General features: G+C 48.4%; 1 protein-coding gene across 1 annotated transcript in view; it reads right to left on the minus strand.

The window, feature by feature from the left end:
* Nucleotides 1-18,446: 18,446 nt before the first annotated feature.
* Mrps6 (mitochondrial ribosomal protein S6) overlaps nucleotides 18,447-24,675 on the minus strand; it is a 55,895-nt gene continuing 49,666 nt past the window's right edge. The window contains exon 4 of the mRNA XM_032899669.1: nucleotides 18,447-18,819. Within this exon, the coding sequence (XP_032755560.1) occupies nucleotides 18,627-18,819 (193 nt within the window). The 3' untranslated portion in view covers nucleotides 18,447-18,626. The remainder of the gene's footprint in view (nucleotides 18,820-24,675) is intronic.

Consider the following 24,675-nt stretch of genomic DNA (forward strand, 5'->3'; position numbering starts at 1 on the left):
CTGACTCTTCAGCCCCAGCTAACAAGAACCACAGATTCTCAACTCAACAACAAAGGGCCATGATGATTCTTAGGACTCTCAAACTTCCCTCTGGACTGTCATAGGCAGGCCTTCCTCCTCTGCACCGCTCTCAACATGCGTATCCTCCAAGCTCCCCCACAGCATCTGAAGCTCTCGATACTCAATGGCTTTTCTAAAGTTCCAAAGTCCTTCCATAATCCTCCCCAAAACACGGTCACAGCTGTCAATACCCTACTGTGCTGGTACCAACTTGTCTTAGATGAAACACCATGACCAAAGCAAGTTAGGGAGGAAAGGGTTTATTCAGCTCACACTTCCACATTGCTGTTCATCACCGGAGGAAGTCAGGACAGGAACTCACACAGGGCAGGGGACTTGGAGGCAGGAGCAGAGGCAGAGGCCATGGAGGATGTTACTTACTGACTTGCTTCCCCTGGCTTACTCAGCCTGCTTCATTAGAGATCCGGGACCACCAGCCCAGCCCAGGGATGACTCCACCACAATGGGCTGTCCTCCCGCCCCTTCCCCCCATCATTAAGAAAATGCTCTACAGGCTTGCCTACAGCCTGACCTTATGGAGGCATTTTCTCCATCGAGGGTCCCTCCTCTCAGTTAACTCTAGCTTGTGTGAAGTTGACATAGAAGCAGCCAGCATACCTGACCCCTTGGTCAGCCTGACACGCAAACACACACTTTTCAGTGAGAACTTTGCCTTTCTTATTTCTCCCCAAGCTGGCATGTCAATATTAAAATCCTAATTTGAAATATAAATAATTTTAAAAGTACCATAGTTTCCTTAAAAATCCAAAATCTCTTTTAAAAGTTCGAAGTCTCTTAACTGAGGGCTCCTGTAAAATCAAAATTAAGTACTTTCTTAATTTAAGAGGTAAGACTCAGGGCACAGTCCCAATGAGATCAAATCAACCCAAATCCAACTGTAAATAACTCAGCGGCCAACGTCTGGGATCTGCTCACGCCCACGGCTCCTCTGAAGGCTTGGGTCACTCTCTGACGCTGTCCTCTGCGCGCACACAGCTCGTCTCCTAAGGCCAGGCCCGCTCCACTACACCACTGCTGTGGCCCTTGGTGGTCATTCCAAGAAAAGTATTGTGACATTAGCATCTCCAAACTCTGCTGCCACTGGGCTGCACTTTGGTTAACAGCCTCCTCTGGGCTCTCCTCATGGTGCCGAGCCTCAAATCTTTTCCATGACCCCTTCAATCCTGGTCCTTCAACTGCCACTGAGGCTGCACCTTCACCAATGGTCTCTCCTGGCCTCTCACAGTGCCAAGCCTCAGCTGCTCTCTATGACCTCTTCATGCCTTCAAAACCAGTACCGCCTGGTGACTCATACGCTACCAAGCTGAGCTGCCAACATAAGGTACAACCTTGGTCACCTCTGGAACACAGCTTCCGTGTGCTGACCCTGCCTTCCCAGAAGATTTTACCTCAGTGATTCTGGTCTCTATTCAGCACTAATGTCTCAGTTCCAACTGACCAGCATCAACTGTCCCAGTACCTCCAGGTCACTTCATGGTACGGTCTCTTGCTAATCACCGACCCTTCAGCCCCAGCTGGTTAGACAGAGTCTTCACACAAAAGGCCCAGTAGAGTCTTTGCTTCCTTCTGAAACTGACAAGCCAGGCCTTCTGCACTTCTCAACATTCTCATCTCCCAAGCTTCTGTAGAACATCCCTCTGAGCTGTCAATGCTCAATGCCTTTTCTAACCCAACGTTCCAAAGTCCTTCCACAATCCTATCCCCAATGTGGTCACGTCTGTCAAAGCAGTATCTCACTATCCTGGTACCAATTTATGCCTTAGTTAGGGTTTCTAATGCTGTGATGAAATGCCATGACCACAAGCAAATTGGGGAAGAAAGGGTTTATTTGGCTTAAACATCTGTTCACCATTGGAGGAAGTCAGGGCAGGAACTCAAGCACGGCAGGAACCTGGAGGCAGGGGCTGAGGCAGGAGCTAAAGCAGAGGCCATATAGGGGAGCTGCTCACTGGCTTGCTCCTCATAGCTTACTCAGACTACTTTCTTAAAGAACCCAGGACCACCAGTCCATGATGCACCCCTTCTCCAAACCCCTGTAATGGACTGGGACCTCCCCCATCAATCACTAATGAAGAAAAGCCAGATCTTAGGGAGGCATTTTCTTTCTTTCCTTTCTTTTTTTCCTTTTTCTTTTCTTTATTTTTCCTTTTTCTTTTTCTTTCTTTCTTTTTTTTTTTCTTTTTTGAGATTGTGTTTTCCTATATAACCCTGGCTGTCCTGGAACTCGATCTGTAGACCAGGCTGGCCTCGAACTCATAGAGATCTCACTGTCCCACCTCTCAGATGACTTTAGCTTGTGTCAAGGTAACATCGAACACGCTCTCCCTCTTGTGTCTGCAGCTTCTCTCTTCACAAGGAATATTCCTTTCTCTGAATTTTCCTGAGAGGTCTTGTGCCCCAGACATCAAGGACTGATTGGGACATGGGGTGAGGGGAGCTGGAGGAGGAGGAAGAAAGCAATATGGAATTGTCTTATTTCTCAACTATTAGAAGACCCTCTTCCTGCTCCTTAAACCAAGCTAGAGAGCCATCCAGGAACTCTGTGTGTACCAGTGCATGGGTCTGGGTCTCAGGCTGGCCTGAATTTTAGGCCAGGTAATGCTGGAGGAGATTAGCAAGACCTGAGACTTGTCGTCTTTGCCCAGATGCTGGCATTGGCTTTCGGGTTCTTTCATGCATTCTGTATGAGTTTCATGGTAGTATTCAAGTCTGGAATATGCTTGTGCAGTTTATGAGAAATGGCACCCAATGTGCTTGCTGTCTCATGCATTTGAAACCATGGTTCTATTATAAGACTCCTCAGATGATGAAGAGTTCCGTGGTGCAGGAAGGCATCGTGTCGAGAGTGGGGAGCTGATGCACTGATACATGTTCAGAACCAGGATTGTTAATGCTGGGGGCCAGGGCCGGCCTCCTGGGAAGCCTTGGTGAACACCAGGCTGGTTTGGGTTCAGGAAAGTTTCCTGTGAGGGGTGTATGTGTGTGTGTCTTTAGCGGGTTTGGAAAGGCAAGCTTGTAAGTCAGGAAAGTAGAGCATCAGGAGTGTGAGCCATGGGGAGCGAGTGCTTCAGAACCACCAGGATGGGGCTTTAGTGAGCACTTGAAGCCGTGGAAACCAACAAAGGGACCATATCATTTCACTGCATCACGCTGGCATCCACTGAAGGTCGTCGAAACCCTAAATCTCCTTCAGTCTTCCAGCTTGGTGACCTCCATCAAAGACCCCAGTCCAGGTGCCCCCTTGAGTTCTACACATGGACTCTGGTATACAGCCAGAGTGAAGAATCCTCTCATTTTGTACATGTGGGAATAAGACTCTGCTGTGGGTACGTACACAGACCTTTGGATAGTCGTTTAAAACTGTGGTTTCAGGGGCCAGCTCCATGGTTCAGTCGGTAAAGGTGCTTGCCCGAAAGCCTAATGGCCAGTTCCACATGGCTGTATTTGGGGATAGGGTTCTACAGGGTTAAGTGAGGTCCTTATGGGAAGAGGGATCTTGGGCACAGAGAAAGCGATCTGGGAATGTGTGCACAGGGAAAAGGCTGGGAGAGGTCACAGGAAGGTGGCTGTGGGAAGAGGCCCTGGGAGAAATGAAAGCTGCCGATGTCTCCAGCTTTGGCCTTTAGGAAATAAGCTTCTATTGTTTTAGCCTTCTAGACTACAGCGGCTTGCTTCATGGCCCAAACACACCCAAGGTGTGCATTGTTTTTCTCACTACAGTGACAAAATGCTGGGCTCGAGCACTTAATGGGGGAAGGTGGCTCCGTGGCAGTGTGGCTCCGTGGCAATGGGAGCAGTGTGGCTCCATGGCAGCTTGGATCTGGGGCAGTGGAGCTTGTGGCTGGGTCTACTTGTCTCCTCCTGTCTTGGTGGGATGGGAAACATATGGTCAGATCTGAAGCAGGGCTGAGCTAAAGCTCTGAAGACACTCTGTCTTCCAGCAAGGCTTCACCCCTAAAGGTCAACAAGCTCCCTCAAACAGTGCCACCAGCTGAGAACCAAGCACACAAACACATGAGTCTTTCAAGGTTATTTCACATCTAAACCTTAATGCTTCACCCCTGGCCCCATAAGTGTATCACCTCACAATACAAAGTATCTCCAGTCTAACTTCAAATATCCTCATATTCTTCAACGTTTCAACACTTTTTAGAAGCTAAAGTGTCAAAGAAATTACTTAATCTCAACTGGGGGCTTCTACCCAGCCTTTGAACATTTAGTTCCCTGGTAAAAAAGACACAACTTTTATTATTATAATAAGCCTTAATCAGCACTAGAGCTGCGCAGAAATCCACCCTCTAAGCTGTTAGAATCTACTTCCCCGAATTATAATTTGCCATGTGCCGTCTGGGCTGCTTTTAACTTCTATTGGCCAACCCTCATGGAAATGCTTTTACAGCTCTCCTACCCCATGGTGTCCTCCTTCTCTATTTCCTCTTGGTTCTCCTCAGACCCCAAGCCCGGTGTACTGGCTGGTTTGTGTGTCAACATGACACAAGCTGGAGTTATCACAGAGAAAGGAGCCTCCCTTGAGGAAATGCCTCCATGAGACCCAGCTGTAAGGCATTTTCTCAACTAGTGGTGAAGGTGGGAGGACCCAGCCCATTGTGGGTGGTGCTGTACTTGGGCTGTTGATCCTGGGTTCTATAAGAAAGCAGGCTGAGCAAGCCAGGGGAAGCAAGCCAGTAAGTAACATCCCTCCATGGCCTCTGCATCAGCTCCTGCTTCCTGACCTGCTTGAGTTCCAGTCCTGACTTCCTTTGATGATGAACAGCATGGAAGTGTAAGCTGAATAAACCCTTTCCTCCCCAGCTTGCTTCTTAGCCATGATGTTTGTGCAGGAATAGAAACCCTGATTAAGATGCCTGAGAACCCCACCTCCAGTTCTGTCATGAGCTACACATGTGGTCATTCTCTCAGGCTGGCTCCATTTTGTGTCTGCAGCTCTCCTCAGTGTTTCGTGGCCCTTGTAACTCCAGTCTCTACTACCACTCAAGCTTCATCTTCACACTCGGGAATCCCACAAATGCATATGACCCTGATACATGCTGCCTGGGCTTTCTGGACCTTGGCGCAAAGCTTCCTGGTCTCCTCACCTCCTACCTTGTACACCTGCAAAGCCAGGACCATGTGGAGGACCATGATTTGCTGCCCCTCTACATATCTGGCTCCCTCAGAACAACTGCAGCTGCAGTGGCCTCTGCTTGCTTTCCTGGCTGATTTGAACAGGGTGCCCTAGATGCTGTCTTTGGGATTCTCTTTTCAAGTCAGTTTGCACAGTTAATTCTTGGGTCTTCCATTCAAAGCATTATTCCTATAGTCTCAGTGCAAAGTGTCTCTTTAACGGCACATTTAATGTTAAAAGTCTTTAATAATTACGGCTTCCTTGTTGCCAACAACTTTAATAGTGTCCATGCCCTTTCCTGGCTCTATTTTGTGCCTTGAAGTTTCATTAAAAGTCTTATTAAAAAATCAGCCAGTGACAGCCATGCCATGCCCTGAATGTTACACTGACTTGAAATTCCCTCCACTGAACAATTTAGTTTATTGTTTCTCAAATCAGTCTCACTTCGAATTTTACAACATGGGCAGAACACAGCTGGGTGCTTTGCCAAACTGTTACACGAATGGCTTCCAGCACAGTTCCTGGTACAGTCCTTGTTCACCTCTAAGACTTCATGAGCCTGACTTTCACTGTCCACATTTCTATTGGCATCTGGGATCCTGAACTCCCATGGGACTCTCCCATCAAGCCCAGAATTCTAGGACTTCTGTAACCCACAGCTTCAGAAGCTTCCACATGATTCCCACAAACTTGTTCTAAAGACCTAAGAACCACAAGGATGGTTTATCAAAGTAGTAGCCCCACTCCTGGTACCAATTTTCTGAATTAGCTAATTTATTGCCATGACCAAATACAAGAAGCAATTCATGGGAGAAAGTTTCCTTTGCCTCTTGATTTTTTTGGGTCAGTCCATCAGGTTGGGGAAAGCAGGAAGGCAGAAGCAGCTCTTAGCCATTGCCTTGGTCACTGTTCTATTGCTGCAAAGAGAAACTATGACCACAGCAACTATGGTAGAGAAAGCATTTACTTCCTTACAGTTTCAGAGGCTTACCTCATTATATCATGGCTGGGAGCATGGCAGTGTCCAGGAAGGTACTGGAGCAGTAGATGAGAGCTACATCCTGATCCATACACAGATAGATAGACAGACAGACAGGCAGACAGGCATAGACAGGAGAGTGGGAGAGAGAGAGAGACCTGGTATGGGCTTTTGAAACCCCAAAGTCCACCCGCTAGTGACACACTTTCTCCAACAAGTCCACACCTCCTCCTAATCTTTCTAATTCTTCCAAATAGTACCACTTGGTAGTTCAGTGGTGACGAAGCACTCAAAAATATGAGCCTATGGGGAACATTCTTATTCAACCATCACAGCTATGGCGGCAGGAGCATGAGGCTACTTACTCACGTTTGGACCAATCATAAAGCAGAGAGCTGACATCATTGGCACTCAGTATGTTCTTTACCTTTTACTCTGTTATTCAGCCTAGGACCCTGATTTGTGGGGTACTGTGGGTCTCCCCTCCTCAGCTCATCCTCTCTAAAGACACCCTCAAGACATACCCAACGGTGCTCCTCACCATCATACGCACTTCGGAATCCAATTGGTTGCCTCCAAAATTAGCCAGCATAGCAGGCACAAAGGTGAATGTTGACTGCAGGTTTGCAGAAATGTTAACCCAGGGGTGACCTATCAGCAGAGCAGAGATGTGGGATGATGTCATACGGGTGGGGCAGGTACAAGATAGAACGAGGCCTGTCATTGGATGAGAAGGAAGGATGGGCGGGAGAAAAGTTTGAAGGAAGAGGAGGAGCCTGGAATGGAAGGAGGTGGGAAACTGGAGGAGACACAGAGAGAACATGGAGGCTGACGTTACAATTCCACTCTGTGCATTTACAGGTTGCTATGAATATTCTTAAGGGATGGATGTGTACAGGGCTTTGCATGTTTAGGTGGGCAATTATATCTTGTCAATTGGATCAGAGGTTATTGTGTTGTGTGTTCTTTCTTGTGGTGATTTGAGTTTGGGAGAGTGTGTGGCTGCAGAGACACTGGGCCGCCATGGAATTGGGATGTGTGTTTCTGGCAAGATATCTAGCAGGTATCTTGGGGCACTGTGGTGCTGGATCTGGTGGGGGTAAGAGATAGCCATTTATTTTTTATAATTTTACGACAACACAGAGAGGGAAGAACATGACTCTAGGAGATCATCAAGAAGGACAGAAGATAAACTCCACTTCACGGCCTTAGAAACTGGACTCACCATGGGATTGCTTAGACTGACAGTGATGCTGGGGCTAGCCTGCCTGCCTGGGGCTAGCCTGCTATCTGAAGCAAGCCCTTACTGAGCTGCTCCTCATCAGGTCTGGCTGGTTTGAAGGTACACCATCCACAGCCAGCACAAGTCCCAAGTGCCACCAATTTATACCCATTCCCTCAGCCTCAAACTTTCTCCTAAGGTGCCAGGAAACAAGTCGATCTGAAGGATCAAAACCAGACCGTGGTGTAAGCTTTCTTCTCCAAACTGAAGCCACCCTGGGGGCAGGAGGTATCGTTAGTTACCCCATGTTTAACCATAAATAGGGTCCTTGACGAAAATGGGAAGGAGAAAAGACTACTCCACTGGCAAATTTTTCTTTTTAGGTTTAAAAAATCTTCCTAAAATTCCTAGTGAGTCAGTACCTTGGAATGAAAGGTCAGGGAGTATTGCTGGTCTAGGTTGGGGAGTGTTGCTGGTCTAGATCAGAGGGTGTTGCTGGTGCAGCTTCATGTGTGTGGGATTTCAGGAGGTGAAGACATATGGGTTCACCCTACCCTATCCAGTCTGTGAATCTGTAGACAGTCAGGTGCAGCCAGCCTGAGGTACATTCTAGGCGGCACCACACGCCCATCTCTTCTCCTTGAGATCCCTGGAGGTTCTGACTTACTTCAGTGTCACACAACCCAAACTCCCAAGGAAATCAAAGTCAAGTCCCCCAAACAAGCTGGGGTTATTTCCACATCTTCTGTCACTTCCACATCAACATGGGGTTCTAGGACCTTTCTCTTAACAACAACAACAACAACAACAGTTCTGCTGAGCTATAATCCAGAGGCCAGACCGTCTACAAACTTCTATTGTATAGTTCTATTGCTTTTATGGCCACCATGGGGCAACTGTCACCACAACCGAATTTAAAACAGTTCTGTTACCATAGAACGAATCTCCCCTCGGCCTCTGGATTCACCTCTGGCATGTTTCATCTAAATATGCTCTTTTGGGAACTAGATTCTTCCTATTGCTCTATTCTTGAGGTTTATATACGTGACAACATGTAGCATGTTACATGTTTACGTGTTACAACATGAATTGGTACTGCATCCCTCTTTAATTCATTAATCAGTGGTTCTATTTTAGTTCTTGTTATTAGTACTCATAGTGTATATGTGCACATGTGTGCACAGAAGCATGTGTGCTACACTGTGCATGTGGAGCCTGCCCTCACCTTCTGCTCTGTCAAAGAAAGACCTCTCTTGCTGCTGGCGTTGTATTGCAGGCTCCAGGCTCTGTGGCCCTTGAGCTTCTGCTGGTGCCTTTGACTCCATCTCCCATCTCCCCGTCTCACCATCTCCCCATCTCGCCATAGGAACGGTGGCATTAGGGATGCATGCTAACACATCAGTTTTTTAGGTGGAGTCTGAGGATCCAACCCTGGCCTTCAGGATTGCATAGCTAGAACTTTCAGCTACTGAGCTATTTCTCCGGTCCTTTGTGTTTTTAAGATAGGGTCTTGTTATGTAGCTGAGGCTGGCTTTGAACTCCTGCCTTTTCTGCGTGCACCCGTGGAGGGCTGGAATTCTAGACAATGACTGCTGTACCAAATTTACATTGGTCCTCACTGCAGATAACCTACCACTTGTGTGGCTAGGTCAGCAGGTAACTGTGTCTGTCCCGCGGCTGAGGGGCAGTCAGGATGTCTCCCGTTCTGGCTATTAGGAACACACGGACTCTCGAGTACAGGCTTCTGGGCGGGTGCGTTTCAGTTCTTCCAGGCTCAAAGCTGCTGGATCATGCACTGGCTCTATGTGCAACACTTCAGGACCTGCCAGCCTGCTCTCATCAGCCACCATCACTCCTCGTTCACACCAGCAGTGTGCTTGGCTTCCGGTTTCTCTACACGGGTAGCATGCTTTCTAGGGCGACTGGAGAGAGAAAAGATGATAGGGAAAAGGGTGTGCTCCCCACGCCCTTCCTGGAGAGCGTTAGGAGTCAGAAAGACCTGCTTCCCTTTCATCTGCCTCACTGAAGCAGACGCAAGATGGTTTGATCAAAGCCTGTGCCCTAAATTGAGCGCAATTTGGGTAGGGGCTGGGCCCTCTTATGTGATTCTATTTTCTCTCCCAGAAACATAGATAGAAGCGCACGCCTATATTTAAGTCCAGCTACACGTACCATTTGGGCAGGGGCAGATGGCACAGATGACAGTGGTCCGGTAAGATGAATTCCCGTGTAGCCATCTTGGATTGTGCAAGTCATGACATTCATAGAACACTGAAAACGTCCAGCCTGACACTATGCAAATAAGCAGCAAGAAAACATTTTAAAAGCAGGTTCAAACCTGAGGACTCGGAACATGACAGGAAACTTCTGGGAGGCAGCACACATCATCCATCAGCCTGGCCGAGTGGTGAAGGGACCCGCTTGATTCCAAAGGGGGAGGTTCGCCCTGTGCTCTTTCTAGACCCAAGAAAGTAAGGTCAGAGCGGGGGTGAAGCACCCTGGGTGGCCATGACCAAAGCCTCCGCCAAACCTGGAAGCCAGGGTAACATCTTCAGCTGCTCTGCAGAGAAGAACAAAAATGCAGAAGGCATCTTAAGCACACACGTCTCTCCAGGAGCCTGAACAGAAGCCTTGGAGAGTGTCATCATTGTGACACAAGACCAGTATCTACAGACAAGCCGATGCTGGCTACGCTTTATGTGGGACAGAGCCCCACTGTATTGCCCAGGCTGGTTTTCCAACTCCTGGGATCAAGTGGTCATAGCCCTCACGCGGCTAGGATGAGCTCTGTGCTCAGATGCTGAGTCTCACGTTCAGGAAGCTGACAAGGTTCGCATGGCAAGTTCTTTCTAAAGTCAAGCCTAATTCTGTTTTGCCATTGTACAGAGAGGCTCACAAGCTATTTCCCCCATACCCAACTAACTACAGGGAAGTAGCATGTGTGGTGTGTGTGTGTGTGTGTGTGTGTGTGTGTGTGTGTGTGTGTGTGTGTGTTACAGTCCACACACTCTTCAGAGCAGCCCTGAAGTCAGGCCCTACAGTGTAGAGTAATGCAACAGCCAGGTCCACCCAGCACCAGGTTAGCCATTGCGTTGGGAAGAAGCAGCATTTAACCATCTGTGGTGCAGTGGGCCCTGCAGGCTTCCAGCACACTGTAATACTTGAGGTGAGACCATTCTCCTGTTTCTTCTCCCTGTGACCTCTGTATGAGAAGGGCGCAGGGAGGGGCTCTGTTACCTAAGAGTTCTGGAGTTGTGTGCCAGATGACCATACCACACAAGCCAGTGCCTGTACCTCTTCCTTGCAGCTCCCCCATCCCCACCCCCCACCCCCCGCTCCTCTCCTGGCTGTCTCTGCCCTGCAGCCCCCTGGTTCCTCTCCTGGCTGTCTCTGCCCTGCAGCCCCCTGGTTCCTCTCCTGGCTGTCTCTGCCCACTCAAGCTTCTCACCACACAAGTCACTGTGTAGGACCGAACCGTTGTTAGCTCCTGTGCTCAGCTGTTCCCCTCACTCCCCTTTGCCAAACCCTCCCTCATTCCGGCCATCCTTTGACTTCCAGTTCAGGCCTTAGCTGAGGCCTGGCTCCCCTGAAAGCCTCCCTCCTCCTCATGGAGGCCACCCCGCCAGAGCATGTCACCACCAGGGAACAGTTCAGTGTCCCTACAGATGGCTTCTGCGGCTCCCAACCACTCTCTGCCTCACCTGCTCTCTGTCTACTTCCTACTCACCCGGGCAGTTTCTCCTACAGTTTCCAGAACTTTCTCTTCCCTTGTATTTCTCTGCCTCTGAAATATCTTTCTCCAGTTTGACAAGCAAATCCACCAGGGATCTTGGTTCAGAATCACAGTTTTAGCAGCACTTAGGAATCTCCTCCTCCGTCCTGGTGGCCCTGGCTACACCCACACTCTCCTGCAGACCTGGCTGTCAACTAATTGTTACAACTGGAGCGCTCAGCACTTTGTATCTCACTCACCAAGCAGCTGCCTAGCTTTCTTGAGACCTGATTCATCTTCCTCAGAGCATTCCCATGGTCCCGTCTCATCCTATACCGTGCACCCATCCACTCTCTCAAAGCTTTCTTTCCTCTCTTCCTCCAATAGGGAAGGCAACATTACACACATTAAACAAGCAGGACAGCTTAGACAGTTCAAAGAGCATCCATGGAATTTCACCAACATTCACAAACAAAGCGACTGTAAAACGGTTGCCAGATCAGAGAGAAAACTGGTCAACACCCTGCCAAGGAACGAGACATGACCTTCTTGGTTATCTTTCATTAAAAACAGAAGCCAACAAGTTAGCATGCATATTTACTGCATCTAGGCTTGCCAACATTTAGGACACAGAGTCAAACCTGTAAGAAAAGAGCAGGTTTGTTCCCTGGAATGAAGTTATTCTTGCCCAAGCCTGCCGATGTCCCAGCAGGTCACCGAGAAGACATAGCCTTTTGCCTTATTTCTAAGTTTCAGCTAAGTCTTCTGTGCTGTTTTAAGTTTTTCAGACCCAAAACACGTAGCTCCCTGAAGGTCTCATGTAGCCCAAGTCTCACAGTTGCTATTTAGCTCAAGGATAACCTCCTGCCTCTACCTCCCCAGGGCTGGACATGCAGGCTTGTACCACTATGCAGTACTAAGGGGCTGAACCAAGGACCAAACACATGCTAAGCAGACACCGAGCCACATCCCAAGCCGTGGGTAAGATCTCTAAATAATCCCTCAACATAGAAAATCCCATACTAATTCTAAAACACCCCCGATCCTATTTGATTCATAGGATAGATAGAAACTAGATAGATAGATAGATAGATAGATAGATAGATAGATAGATGATAGAAAAGATAGATACATGCATACATACATACATACAGGGATACATACATACAGGGATACATACATACAGGGATACATACATACATGGATACATACATACAGGGATACATACATACAGGATACATACATACAAGGATACATACATACAGGGATACATACATACATGGATACATACATACAGGGATACATACATACAGGGATACATACATACATAGATACATACATACAAAGATAGAGTCAGAAAGGGGATATACATATACATTTACATATGTATCTATCTATATATACGTGAATCCAATGTCTCTGAGTAAGTAGAGTTTTAGATAAAGACACTGTTTAACTGGGGTGGGAAGACTCATTGGTTCTAGATGACCCCCAAAATGACTGTCACTTGGCCGGATGTCCAAGAGCATGACACAGCAACAGGAGTGTGGTTCTGGCTGGGCTCCCACACGGATGGCCACCAGGCCAGACCGGTCCCGGCTAAGAACGCAGACCAAGTTCCAGCACAGGCGGTTCAGGAATGGATGAGGTGAATTTACACTTTCATCAAGATAGCATAGAATCAGAACTCCAAGGAACTGTCCAGCCAGCTGGCTCGGAACAGATGGCATGTCCCGTGTGCACCCTCAGTCAGCCATATCTACCCATGCAGGGTCCTCAGGCTGCTGGCTCTCCATCACCGTAGGCCATTCCTTCCCAGTCTGTTCTTTGTGGAGATGACTAACAACCGATCGGCATCTTCATGTCAAAGGCTGTATCCTCACATCTCTTAGGCCATAATTTATTAGACTACGTAATCCAATCGGCAATCACCTTAATTTTATTATCTGCTCTGCGTGGCTGAGAACCCCTTGGGACTCCATTGAGCCCAGAAAGAACACAGTAAGGGCCCAAGGGTGATGACCTCACAAACCAGGCCTACTGTCTGTCTAATCACAGAACAGAACAGAAGCTCTGCTCACTTGCATCTGTAAGGCAGGGTGATTCTGGGTGGCCCCTCATACTGCTTCTTCATTGTTTCCAAACATCTTTCTTTCTCTCTCTCTCTCTCTCTCTCTCTCTCTCTCTCTCTCTCTCTCTCTCTCTCTCTCTCTCTCTTTCTTTTTAGCATGTAGTCACTGTTTTCAAAGTCAGAAACTATTAACAAAAGAAGAAAAATTTAAAAGCCCATCGCCGTCTTCCTCAGAAAGAGTCAGTGTCTGTGGAATACCACTCAACATTTTGGACTTAGGATTATATACCTCAAAGATCTTTCATTATTGAGGATCTAGTTTTGTAAGCCCCCACCCCTGCCATCCCCTGAAAACACAGGAAAGCCGAGGGAACCCAGCCTCTCAAACTGCTGTTCAGAGAAAGCTCTCTTTCCATACACAGCATGTCAGCTGTTAGGAACAAATTCACCATAAAAACGGCCCTCAGAACCAGCCCTCTAAGAGTTCTTACAGGTTAGAGAGGCAGAATTCAATGCCCCCCCCCATGCTGACTCAGAAATCTGTGAGGAGAAAGGCACCTCATCCAGTGACTCCACAGCAGGAAGTACTCTGACAAGTGCTAGGACCCAGAATGTCAACTGCTGTGAGGTTCTGCTATGGTCCTTGGAAAGGAAGATGCAGTTAGGCCCTGGTGGTGACAGTGGGGTATCCTGTGGTGGCCGGTGGTTAGATTCTGGCTGTTGTGAAGGCGAGAAGACAGACAACAGGCTTCAGTTGGAGTAGACAAGGATATGAAGCAGAGTAAGGGACCCAGGACGTCTCCTGAAGAGTGGGCAGCACCTGAAACTGTAGACAGTGAATTCAGGGTGCCTGCTAGGATTTAAGGGGACTATGGCTGCAGGGTGTTGGAGAGGTCATGGGGATCCCAGAGAAAATCCCAAGAAAAGACAAAACCAGAACAGACCTTAATAGTCTAGGTATTTAAAACCAGGGGCTGGCGAGATGCTGACTGAGGAGAGACAGACGGAGCTAGAACACTCCAACACAAAGAGGAAGTTGGGGAGAGTCAGCCAGGAAGCCCACAAAGGAGCCAGGGTGGGCAAGCAACTGTTGTCAGAAAGGAAAGAAGAGGGTATACCATAGACCTAAGAGATCCTGTCAGCACACCCCACTTCCTCATCCCGCCTGCCATAGGAGCTTCCTGTCAGCCGAAGCTTACCCTCAGCAAAGTAGACAGGGCCAGGCTCCAATGGGTTCCTGTTTCTGGACTCCTGTTTCGACACGTGAGAACATGAAGCTGAGAGACAATGACAAAATGTCATGCTCAAGCAATGGGGGAGGAGGGGACAAAGCCAGAGCCTTGGAGCGGGTCTCCAGCCGAAAATTCTATGCTCATTTATTTCTGAACACTTTCTTTCAAGACCAAGAATTCTACAAAATCACCATGGAAACACGTCTTGTCATAATCCCCCAGTGCAGAGAATGGGCAGCGGGAGGCAGTTACGAGGTCTCCGCAGATGGACTAATTCTCTCTGCTAGTCTCTTAGCCCAAATGGCAGTAGTCCTGATCATACACACAAAAAGGAATACCCTGTACTTCTCAAATGCTCCCACACACGCTTCAAGGGATGCTCTGTTCGGCTGGGGCCACTAAATCAAGCACTTCTACTTCCTGATAAACCCCACTACCTGTTGTGGATACCGGACAACCTCGCCTCGGCCCCGTCTTCCCCTGCTGGATCTAGGATAGCGTTTACTTCACACAAGGAACCGGCCAGGAGAGTTGCTCTCTCAGAAGGCACATCTTATACAAGCCAGTAAGCGCAGCCTTCCCTCTTGGCTATCCCAAATGGTCCTTTAGGAAGCACAAAGCTAAAGTGTATCCACCCCAGAGGGAGCCTGGACCTGCCAGTCTTGCCTCCAGTGACAGACGACAGCCTTTGGCTCCAGTGCTATCAACTCCATCTATCATACCACACTTAGCTATGCTGGGAGCCCCCGAAACAGTGACGTTACCAGCTCTCCATCTCCCTGATCAGCTCCACTCTGTGCTGGTTGTCCCTATGACAAGTGAGATGCTATCTCTGCTAGCAAACTTCCCGGGACTCCCGCTTTGATAGTGCTTGGCTTGGATCCCAACTACTGTTTCTATCATGGCCCGTGATCCACAGTACTGAGTAGTTCTACTTCTTCTCCTACCTGTGAGTGCCTGGGGTTGGCTGGTAGCACTGCTCAGCGCACCCCTGTATCCTGCACAGTGCTGCATGCTATATAAATACACCCCTGGAGCAACATGCAGAGAAGGAAGAAAGCTTTGTGGGAACTTACAGAGAGCCAAGAAGCAAGCAAGCAAGAGGCCTGGCCTCCAGAAACCCCTTTGACAACCTGCAATGAAAAACTCTGTAGAGCCCAGCTCCACTGTCACAGTGAAGGAGCCCAGAGCCTGAGTCTGGGTGTGGGACAAGAAAGGCCCAGGAGAGGTCACCCACAGCAGGAGACTGGGCTGCAGGCCAGCAGGGTCTGTCTCCAGAAGGGTGTTCAAGCCAAAAATGGCCTTGGGAATTGGGCAGTCGGACTCTCAATCCTAGCTCCTCCCCTGTGGCTTCTGATGAGGGTATTTTCTCTGAACTTCATGCCTTGTGCGCAGCACTGGAAGACGGGGTTAACCACCATGAAGAGGGAAGAGGAACAAGGTTCGCACTGAGCTCTGGCTGACCACACAGACCTCAGATGGACAGTAAGTAACTCTCACACACTCAGGGAGACCCAGAAGGCAAACGTGGCTTAGGCCTTAGGCTCCCCCATCGATCACCCAGGACCTTGGCTGGTGTTTCACGGAGGGCTGGCTGAAACAACTGTTGACTTGGAGGTGTGTGTGACACCTCCCTGAAGGCTTGCCTCACAGAAGCTTCTGGGCCCTCAGCCTCCATGTGCCACCTACCTCTGTGGGAGCACATCACACCCTGGCTCTCCATGGACCACCGAGAAAAGCACTGCTATTCCAGGGCCTGGGTCGCCTCTCAGGACCTCCGCAGGTTAAGCCGCAGGAGATGTGGGAGAAAGCAGAACTTCCTCCGACACTGGGAAATTGAGGCCATGAGGACAAGTATCACGTATATTAGCTGGTCTAGCCTCTTGACCCTAACTGTCTCAGAATCTGCTGAGTGAGAACTGTGAGTTATGAAGGGTAGTTGGGTTAAGCAAAGATTATCAGTTAAGATGACCCTGTCCAGAGTAGCCCAGATAGTCAAGATTACACATCTGAGGCCCTCTGCGAGGACGTGAATCCATGGGGCGCTCTGGCCTTAAGGCCCAGCTCTTAGGCTTCTGCAGCTCAGGTTCCCAACATAACCACCTACCTCTTAAGTCTACTTCTCAGACTCCCACAGCTGGCCCCCTTGATGTCTTATCGCACCTCTCCCCCCAGTTCTGTTCTGGCCCCCAGGGCCTTGGGTCTCAGTCATGCTCCCTCACCTTTCAGGTCTCACTTTCTCACACCCTGTGCCAGCCATTGGTAGGTCCTGTGTACCTTGCTGCTGACTGCCAGCTCCAGGGAGGGCCCTCCATCGCTCTTGCTGTGCTCAAGCCTTTTGCGCGCTGCTGCTCACTAAAGAGGCAGAGAACTCCACCAGGTGCCACCAGCTAAGAGTGGACATTTACCTCTGACAGAAAACACACGACCTGGAAACCACTGGTACGTGCTCAAACCCAGGCATGCACGGGCCCACTGTATAGCATTACTCAGGACAGTGACGTCATCTTAAAGCATCCAAGCAGGAAGTAGCACACAAAGCCGCTCTACTTAGCCAGCCTCCTTCCTAACACTCCACTGTGCCACTGGGCTCTGAATACCTGCCTGCCCATGAATGCCCAATGGTGTCTTCTGAGGGTTGAGCGGGAGCAGAAATCAGCAGTGCCACCCTTGAGCCACGTACTCGAGAACGGATGCTAACCCCCAGCAACAGTAACGTGAGAGGTAACATCAGTACTGCAAGACAGACCAGAGCCAGAGTCCTCAGTACAAGACCCCAGCTACGTGACAACTGGGTTCCAGGTCAAATCCATGTCAAGTGTCTTCATCCAAAAGCATGAGTGACAACACTCCCTTTAAAGGCCTGAAAAGATTAGGTGAGGAGGCCTGCACCATGGGCTTCGTAAAGGAGCACGGGATGCGAGCTGCCTGGCAGGTGAATGAGGGCTCGTGAGCCCTGACTGCAACGGCAGTTTTAGGTAATTCAAACTGAACAGGAAGTGGAACACTTCTCCAGATGATCTCTTCTCCATTGCTTTTAAAAAATTATCTATTGCTTTTTAAAATTTGTCTTGTTTTTATTTTGTGTGTCTGGGTGTTTTGCCTGCATGTGCCTGTGCACCACATGTATGCAGTGCCCACTGAGGCCAGAAGAGGGCACCAAACCAGAAGAGGGACCAGCGTTTCAGAGGGCTATGAGCTGCCATGTGGGTGCTGGGAACTGGATCTGGGTCCTCTGGAAAAGCCGCCAGTGCTCTCAACCTCTGAGCCATCTCTCTAGCCCTGCTCTACTGCTCTTCAGAAAAAGTCGTTATAATTTTTGCTCGGAAGAAGCTGAAGCAGGTGCTCTCTGGGCTTCCATGAACATGGGCAGTACAAGCTAACAGGCCTGTGTCCCTTGTCCTGCCTCTGCCTGTGGTGAGACAACTGGATTGTGTAAGACAACACAGCCAGTCCCAAGCTCTGAGCCACAGCAGCTGTCACCGTGGTGACACCCCCCGCCCAACAGGGACCATCTGAGAAGTCTGAGGGGAAGGACACTCCTGTCACCTGCTCTGGGGAGGCCAAGGACGAGAGATTACTACTCCTCTCTACTAATATTCCCTGGACTGTTTCAGGGAACCCCTAGCGGATACCATCCCACTGCCTTCTTCAAAGGCTTCCCAGCTGAGGGACAGTGGAGTGGGAGGTAGAAGCCAGTGATGAGACAATGTATCGGTCCAACAGCCCCAAACTCTCATGGCCCTCCTCAAAGATCACTGCCACTTGGACAGAAAAAAGCATGAATTCTGCAGACTGTCCAGTAGTCCAGCAACTGACTCACCCGGATCCCAAACTTCTGGGTGCTCAGAACAGTTTGGGGGGTCACAGCACAAAGGAGCTGCCAGCTTTGGGGATGCACTGTGCTGGGAAGGGGGAGAGGCAGTACGCCAGTCAGTGTTGATAAAATCATGTTTATTACTCTGCTCTGTGTTCCACACAGGTTTACAAGACAACCGAGTGTGAATGACAAACATTTTGCTCTGCCCCACCGCACCCTGACGATCACACAGTGAGGGTGAAATATCAGCAGGGATGTCAGAGCAGGTCTCGGCCAGCAGTCCCCATCTGCAGCACAATGGTCACAGGCTAAAGCATCCTAGACAAACCTATCAGCACCCATGGTGCACTTAGAATTGAACATAGCCACATCTGGTGAATCTTCTCACTTCTTCCTTCTCTTTGTTGAATATAGTTTTTCTTCAAGAGGGACCGGGACTATGCCGTCACACTCTTTTACTTCCTGGGTCAGAGGGTGTTTCACAATATTTGGTCTAACCACATCAGTGTCTCGCGCCAAGTGTTCCAGCATGTTTTCCACAGCACTTGTTGGGGCATAAAAATCCACCAAGAAATACCTGCAACAAGACAGAAATGGGTGAATTCCTGTATCCGAAGGGTAACACACCTGCTTTGTCAGTGGTGTGACCCACACTCTCCCAGACGGAGGTCACTACTCACACACTCAGTGCTCAGCTGCAAGTGCAGTGGGCACACCCTGTCTCTTTCCACACTGCATCTCTTGCTACGTCCCTATAAAACCTAGTTGGAACCACCTTCACAGCAGCAAGAAGGCTGTGACACCAGGCACAGCAGGAAATAACAGAGTAGTCATGAGATTGCGTACATAGAATTTTCTACCCTATAAACAAGAATGGATTTTATATCATCTACTGATTCTTCCTGTGGAAACATTTAGTAGATGGTCTTCTAGTTTCCCAAGGACTTCACTAGTGACTCGGTACACCTAAGACAGACAGACAGGCCGTCCAGCCGGTCATCAGCCACTTGCCACAGTAAGGAAAAGTACAAAGGGCAGAGACTCACCTGGAGCTCACCTGTAGGAACAAGAACTGACCGTCGGTGTGACATTAATTATTCGTATCAGGCTGATGCCAAATGGTATGACAGACAGCTGTGCGGCAGAACCTTATCAACACCCTGCTGGGCAATGTCACAAGGACTGTCCACTGCCTACCCCTGCTTTCCACACTCAAAAGCAGCCAAGTGTGGCAGTGCACACCAGCATTCAAGACACAAAGGTAGGGGCATCACTTGAGGTCAAAGCCAGTGGCCTCTACAGTGAATTACATGGCCAGCTATGGCTATGTGGAGAGATCATAACTCAGAAACCAGGAGGGCAGGGGCAGAGTTTAGGCCTCCATTGCACTGCTTGATCTGGACAGTGTGGCTAGAGACTGTGAGATTCATAGGCCTGGCCATGTTCTAGCTGGTGGAGATCTGTCTTTCTAGCCTGCTCTCCCAACTCTCAAAGCGCACCCCACCAATGTTCCCGTCAGTGCTCATGCCTACTTCTCAGGTCTGTGGTATTCTCAGTGGCCCTCTGAGCACCTCCTGCGGAGCAGCCTTACCTCACAGCCATGCCTCCACGGCTCCCTCACTGACCTGCTCTGACCGAGCACTGCTTCACCACTCACATGGTGGACATCTGTTTACCATCCACCTCACTCCTTTCCAACAGTAGCTGGGCAGTAAGTCTCCTCCTTGTGGGCTAGCCTCTGCTGCCCAGTGCAGGAAGGTGCTTTCTATATGGCCGTTATGTGTATACAGTTTTATACATCTGTAAACAACAAGATGGAACTCACTGGGCCACCAACTAGACAAACAGAAAAGACACGAACCCTGAGAGGCTGGCAGTGAAGAACAGAGACAGCAGGAGAGGGAGGAGGACAAGAGGCAGTAAGGGAGGGGACTGCAATCAACACATTATTTGCACATACACATTATGTGCGTACGTAAAAAACGTCCCAATGAAGCCCACACTCAGGTGTAATTAATACATGTGATAAAGCACTTTAAACACACTTAACAGTGGGTCAGTGAGTCGAAGGAATCAAAGGAGAAATGACAAAGTACTCTAAATTGAATAAAGCTGAAAACAACAAATTATTGGAAAATGCACTAAACATAGTGGGAACGCACGGTACTGACCACCCACCCATGCAAGGAAGAACAGGCAAGTTTCTAACTGCTGTCAGCTTCTATCTTAGAAAGTGGGAGAGGGGCAAATGAAACCCAGTCTGAGGGAAGTAAAGTGGATGAGAAGAGGTTTCTAAACCAAAGGTAAAGTAGAACATGAACGAGATCAAATGCTAGTTTATTGTATCACTAAACTAGTGTGCCCCTCGCCAGGCAGCTAAACAGGAACAGCCCAACACTGAGAACGGAGGTGAGATGACTGCAGTGTTGTGAACATAAGGACACGGGAAGACTGTGGATGACGTTTGTTAATGAATTTGACATTTCAGGTCAGAGTCAAATTCCTTGAAAAAGTTCGTGCTAGAAGAAGTAGATCACCGTGTCCATAAAAAGTCAAACGTGCAGCTGCAAACGTCCCCACAAAGAGACTAGGGGGATCCACTGGTGAATTACACTAAATGTTGAAGGAAAAGTACCAACTCTGACACAAACTCAGGAAAAGTTGGAAAACACATCTCAACTTGTTTATGGGGCTAACCTCACCTTATAACAAAACCAAACACAAATACCACAGGAGACAAAGCAAAGGAAGGTGAAAACATCCCAACAGCAATCCACACATGGTCTACAGTGACACGTAAAGCACAACGTTACCACATCCAATCAGTGTATCCCAAGAATGCAAGGCTGGATTAATACTAGAAAACAACCAGCCAACAATTCACTGCACGGATAAGAAGTAAGGAGAAAACTATGGTAACTTCAGTAACCACATTAAGTAAAGGAGTTAACAAATCTCATGGTAATTCCTGAGAAAAAAATTCCAAAAACTATGCATAGAGAGGACGTTCTAAAAATCCTACAACTCAAGTCTGGATATCCCCACCCCCAAACAAAGAACAAAGATGCCCGCTCTTTAGCACTGCACTGGAGACGCTTGACAGAGCAGTAAGGCGATAGGTAGCACGGCATTGATACTCCTGCCTCAACTCCGTAGGAAACACTGTATCCAAGGGCCTTAAATGTCTCTTTTTTTACCTTTAAAAAGGGACCCTTGTTTTAACCTTGAACATTGCCCATGTTATATACATTTACTGGAGTCTATATTCTTACTCTAAATAAAGATTACAACAGAGAACCTTTCTGTTTAGACTGATATGGGTAAGACTCTTTCAATTATTTAGATGCCCATTCTCCCCAATCTGACTCACGGTTTCAACAACTCAAATTAAAAACCAACAAACTGAATTTTCAAGTTCAAATAGAATCGCCAAGAATGCACCACACCAGCTAAGCACCTCTGAGAGAGAATGAGGCTGAACAACAAACGGCATCTCCTTCAAGACTCAAGAAGCAACAGTGATGCACACAGTGTGACCACACAGACCCATGCGGACAGTGTGACCACAGACCCTTGTGGACAGGTACGATTGATTCTTTTTTTTTTTTTTTTGATTAAGGTGCAAAGACAGGACAAAGGAGGAAAGTCTTTTCAACAAGCAGTGAGTGGTTCGCCAATCCTGTGTCTTTAATGCTTGAAAAAGTACACTTTGTTCCATACTTGTGTACCATACAGGAAAATTAACTCAAAAAATGGAACAGACTGAAATCAAACATTAAATGTCTAAAAAAAGAAAGAAAGCCTTCCTGACCTTGGGATTAAGCCAAGATCCAGCAGATAGCACAAAAGTACAATTAATACTAGGAAAGCACAACAAAGGAGACCGTCAACATTAAAGACAATTTTTTAAGTAAAAAGACAAGCTGTAGTCAGGATTTGCTAATTATATCTCTAATAAAATACCTGAATCTAGCATACAAAGAACTCTCAAAACATAATTAAAAATATAAACAAAGTAATTTCAAACAAAAACAAAATAGGCCCCAATTGAAAAAGTTGTGAATGGAACAGACCAAAGGTAGACTTTGATAAAGTACAAGCAAAGACACTGAAAAGTCAACCAATATGATACAGCTTAAACCAGAGAGCAGCCCTTGAAGCCCACAGTCAGGTACTTCCTAAACATTCCTACAGGACCAACTAGAAGCTCAGTCTTTAAAAACAGGAGCCTGTGTGGGACATTTCTCATTCAGCACCACACCACTGGAATGGCTTCTTGGGTGCCCTGAGGAGGCAACCACTTGTGATGACTGTGGGAGCTGTGCACCAACCCCCACACTCTCCAAGGGCTAATTCCATCTGTTTTGATCCAGCGCATACAAACGAGAGGGTTGTAACCTTCCAATCTCTGCACTGCTCATTTGTTCAACCCTAAATGATGACTACTTACCTTAGGCACGGCTAGGGAGCAGAGTCTAGCATGTCCACTGGGAACTGTCTCAAACCTCCTCATGCTGACGGCAGGACCTCTTATTCATCCACTTCATTTCAGCTACTTGGTGGCAGGCGGGATGCTTTAATCCAACCCATTTCTTTCTCCCTCTTGTCTATTCGCTCTTTCACTTGGTATTCATAAAATATTCTTTCTAACTAGATCCCTGCTACACCGGGTTGACAGCAGCGTCTTCTGAGCACACTCAGTCTAAGAGGCCTTTTTTCCCCCTTTGCTCTGTGTGTCCTGCTTTTGGCCATGCACAGCCCTGTGCTGGCAGGGGACAAGGAGGGACTGATTCTGTGGTATCCCGGCCCAGTAATACATCAGCCCCGTGGTGCCCCAAGCCTTTCCTCTGTGAGGTCTAAGTCCTACCCTCCCCACAGTTCAGAGCCCATGTATTTAAATAGCAGATCTGGGCGCTCTTGGTTTTAGCTAAAGAGTAGGCGGTGCACTCTACACTCCACTCAACTGCCTCACGGACCTCTCCAGCCCACCTGTAGCAGGAGAATCTTGACGGTGTAGGAGAGTGTATTTACAGATGCCAACAGCCAGCTCAGCCATCTTCCTGTCAACGGCCAGTCTTCCTGGTCACTGCTTACCAAACCATCCACACGCACACACAAAGCTTTAAGCAGCACTCTGCAGTAAGAGCACAGAGAACGCTAGGACGCAAGCACAGAGGCAGCTGTTCCAGAAACCTCCCAGTGCAGACCTTGAGGTCTAATGCATCTTAATTTCCAAAATGCCTCACGTCTCTTCAACGTCTTCTGAGGAAAAGGGTGGAGGCAGTGACCCTGCATGTGTCAGCTGAGGAAATGGAAGAGGAGGACAGGAAGCTGAGTGCCAGTCTGGGCCCAGCATCCTTTTCTCCAGTATGGTTTCCTACGCAGTCTCTCAACTTCACAGTCCAATGGTAAGAACCAGAGACTCCGGAGGCTTCTATGGCGTCCTCAGCTCACCCTGCTGCCACGTGTGTGGCTGCAGTGAGGATCAAACAAATCAGGTCTTTCCAATCCCGGATACACATGAAGCTGCTGACAACTTTGGGACCAAAAAAGTCACAGAATTATAGGCTATAACTGACAGATAGGAAAACACAGCCCAATCCCTTCATCGGAGGAGATGACAAGCAGAAAGGGAACTGGTTGACCTCTTCCACAGTGTACCATGGAAGCCAGGGCCCTAGGCTGCAACTCCCAGATACACCTCATCCTTGATACACAAAGGTCTCTAGAATTGGCTACTTCGTGGCTTCTGGGAGTCTCCATTGCTATCAAACTCTGTGACCTTTACCCTTTAACTCCCTTGCACCAGTCTTCCAGTCCATTGGCAACCAAACCCAAACAAGAGCTTGAGCCAAACTGCAAGTGGGTCTGTGCCCACAACCACAGCATGTGACTGTCATCTCAAGCTTATCACTTTGCTGATCTGTGCCTGAGGCTGACATGGGCAAAAACTGTTTCTACTCCCCTGCTCCTCATTACACCATGGAAATTTCCATGAAAAGGAAACACCCAATAGAGAAGGGTAAAGTACCTCAGAGATGGGCAGATATGCTGTATTCACCTCGCCTTGAAAGCCAAACGACCTCTACCTCCTCTTCCTCATCTTCCCCCTCTTCCTCATCTTCCTCTTCCTCCTCCTTGAGGGCCAGGCATATCCCACTTGGATGCTTGAGTGGCTCAGTCTGTCCCCATGGCTTCTCACACACAAAAAAGAGCTGCAAGGTCCCTGGGTTGCTTCCATGGTGTCCTTTTGTTTCTTAACTATTTATCTAGACTCAGGCAAACGCGCAGTGCAGACAAACCTCAGAAGGCTGAAGCAACAGATGCACAGGTTTTAGAACAGTCCTTTGGCCAAGGTTTGGTGCTAGAAGTCCAGGTTTCTACAACTTCCACAAAACCCTAGATCCATGCTCAGTTGAGGGCCGCAGACCCC

This window comes from Rattus rattus, chromosome 4 (assembly GCF_011064425.1).
Source record: "Rattus rattus isolate New Zealand chromosome 4, Rrattus_CSIRO_v1, whole genome shotgun sequence".
Taxonomy (NCBI): Eukaryota; Metazoa; Chordata; class Mammalia; order Rodentia; family Muridae; genus Rattus; species Rattus rattus.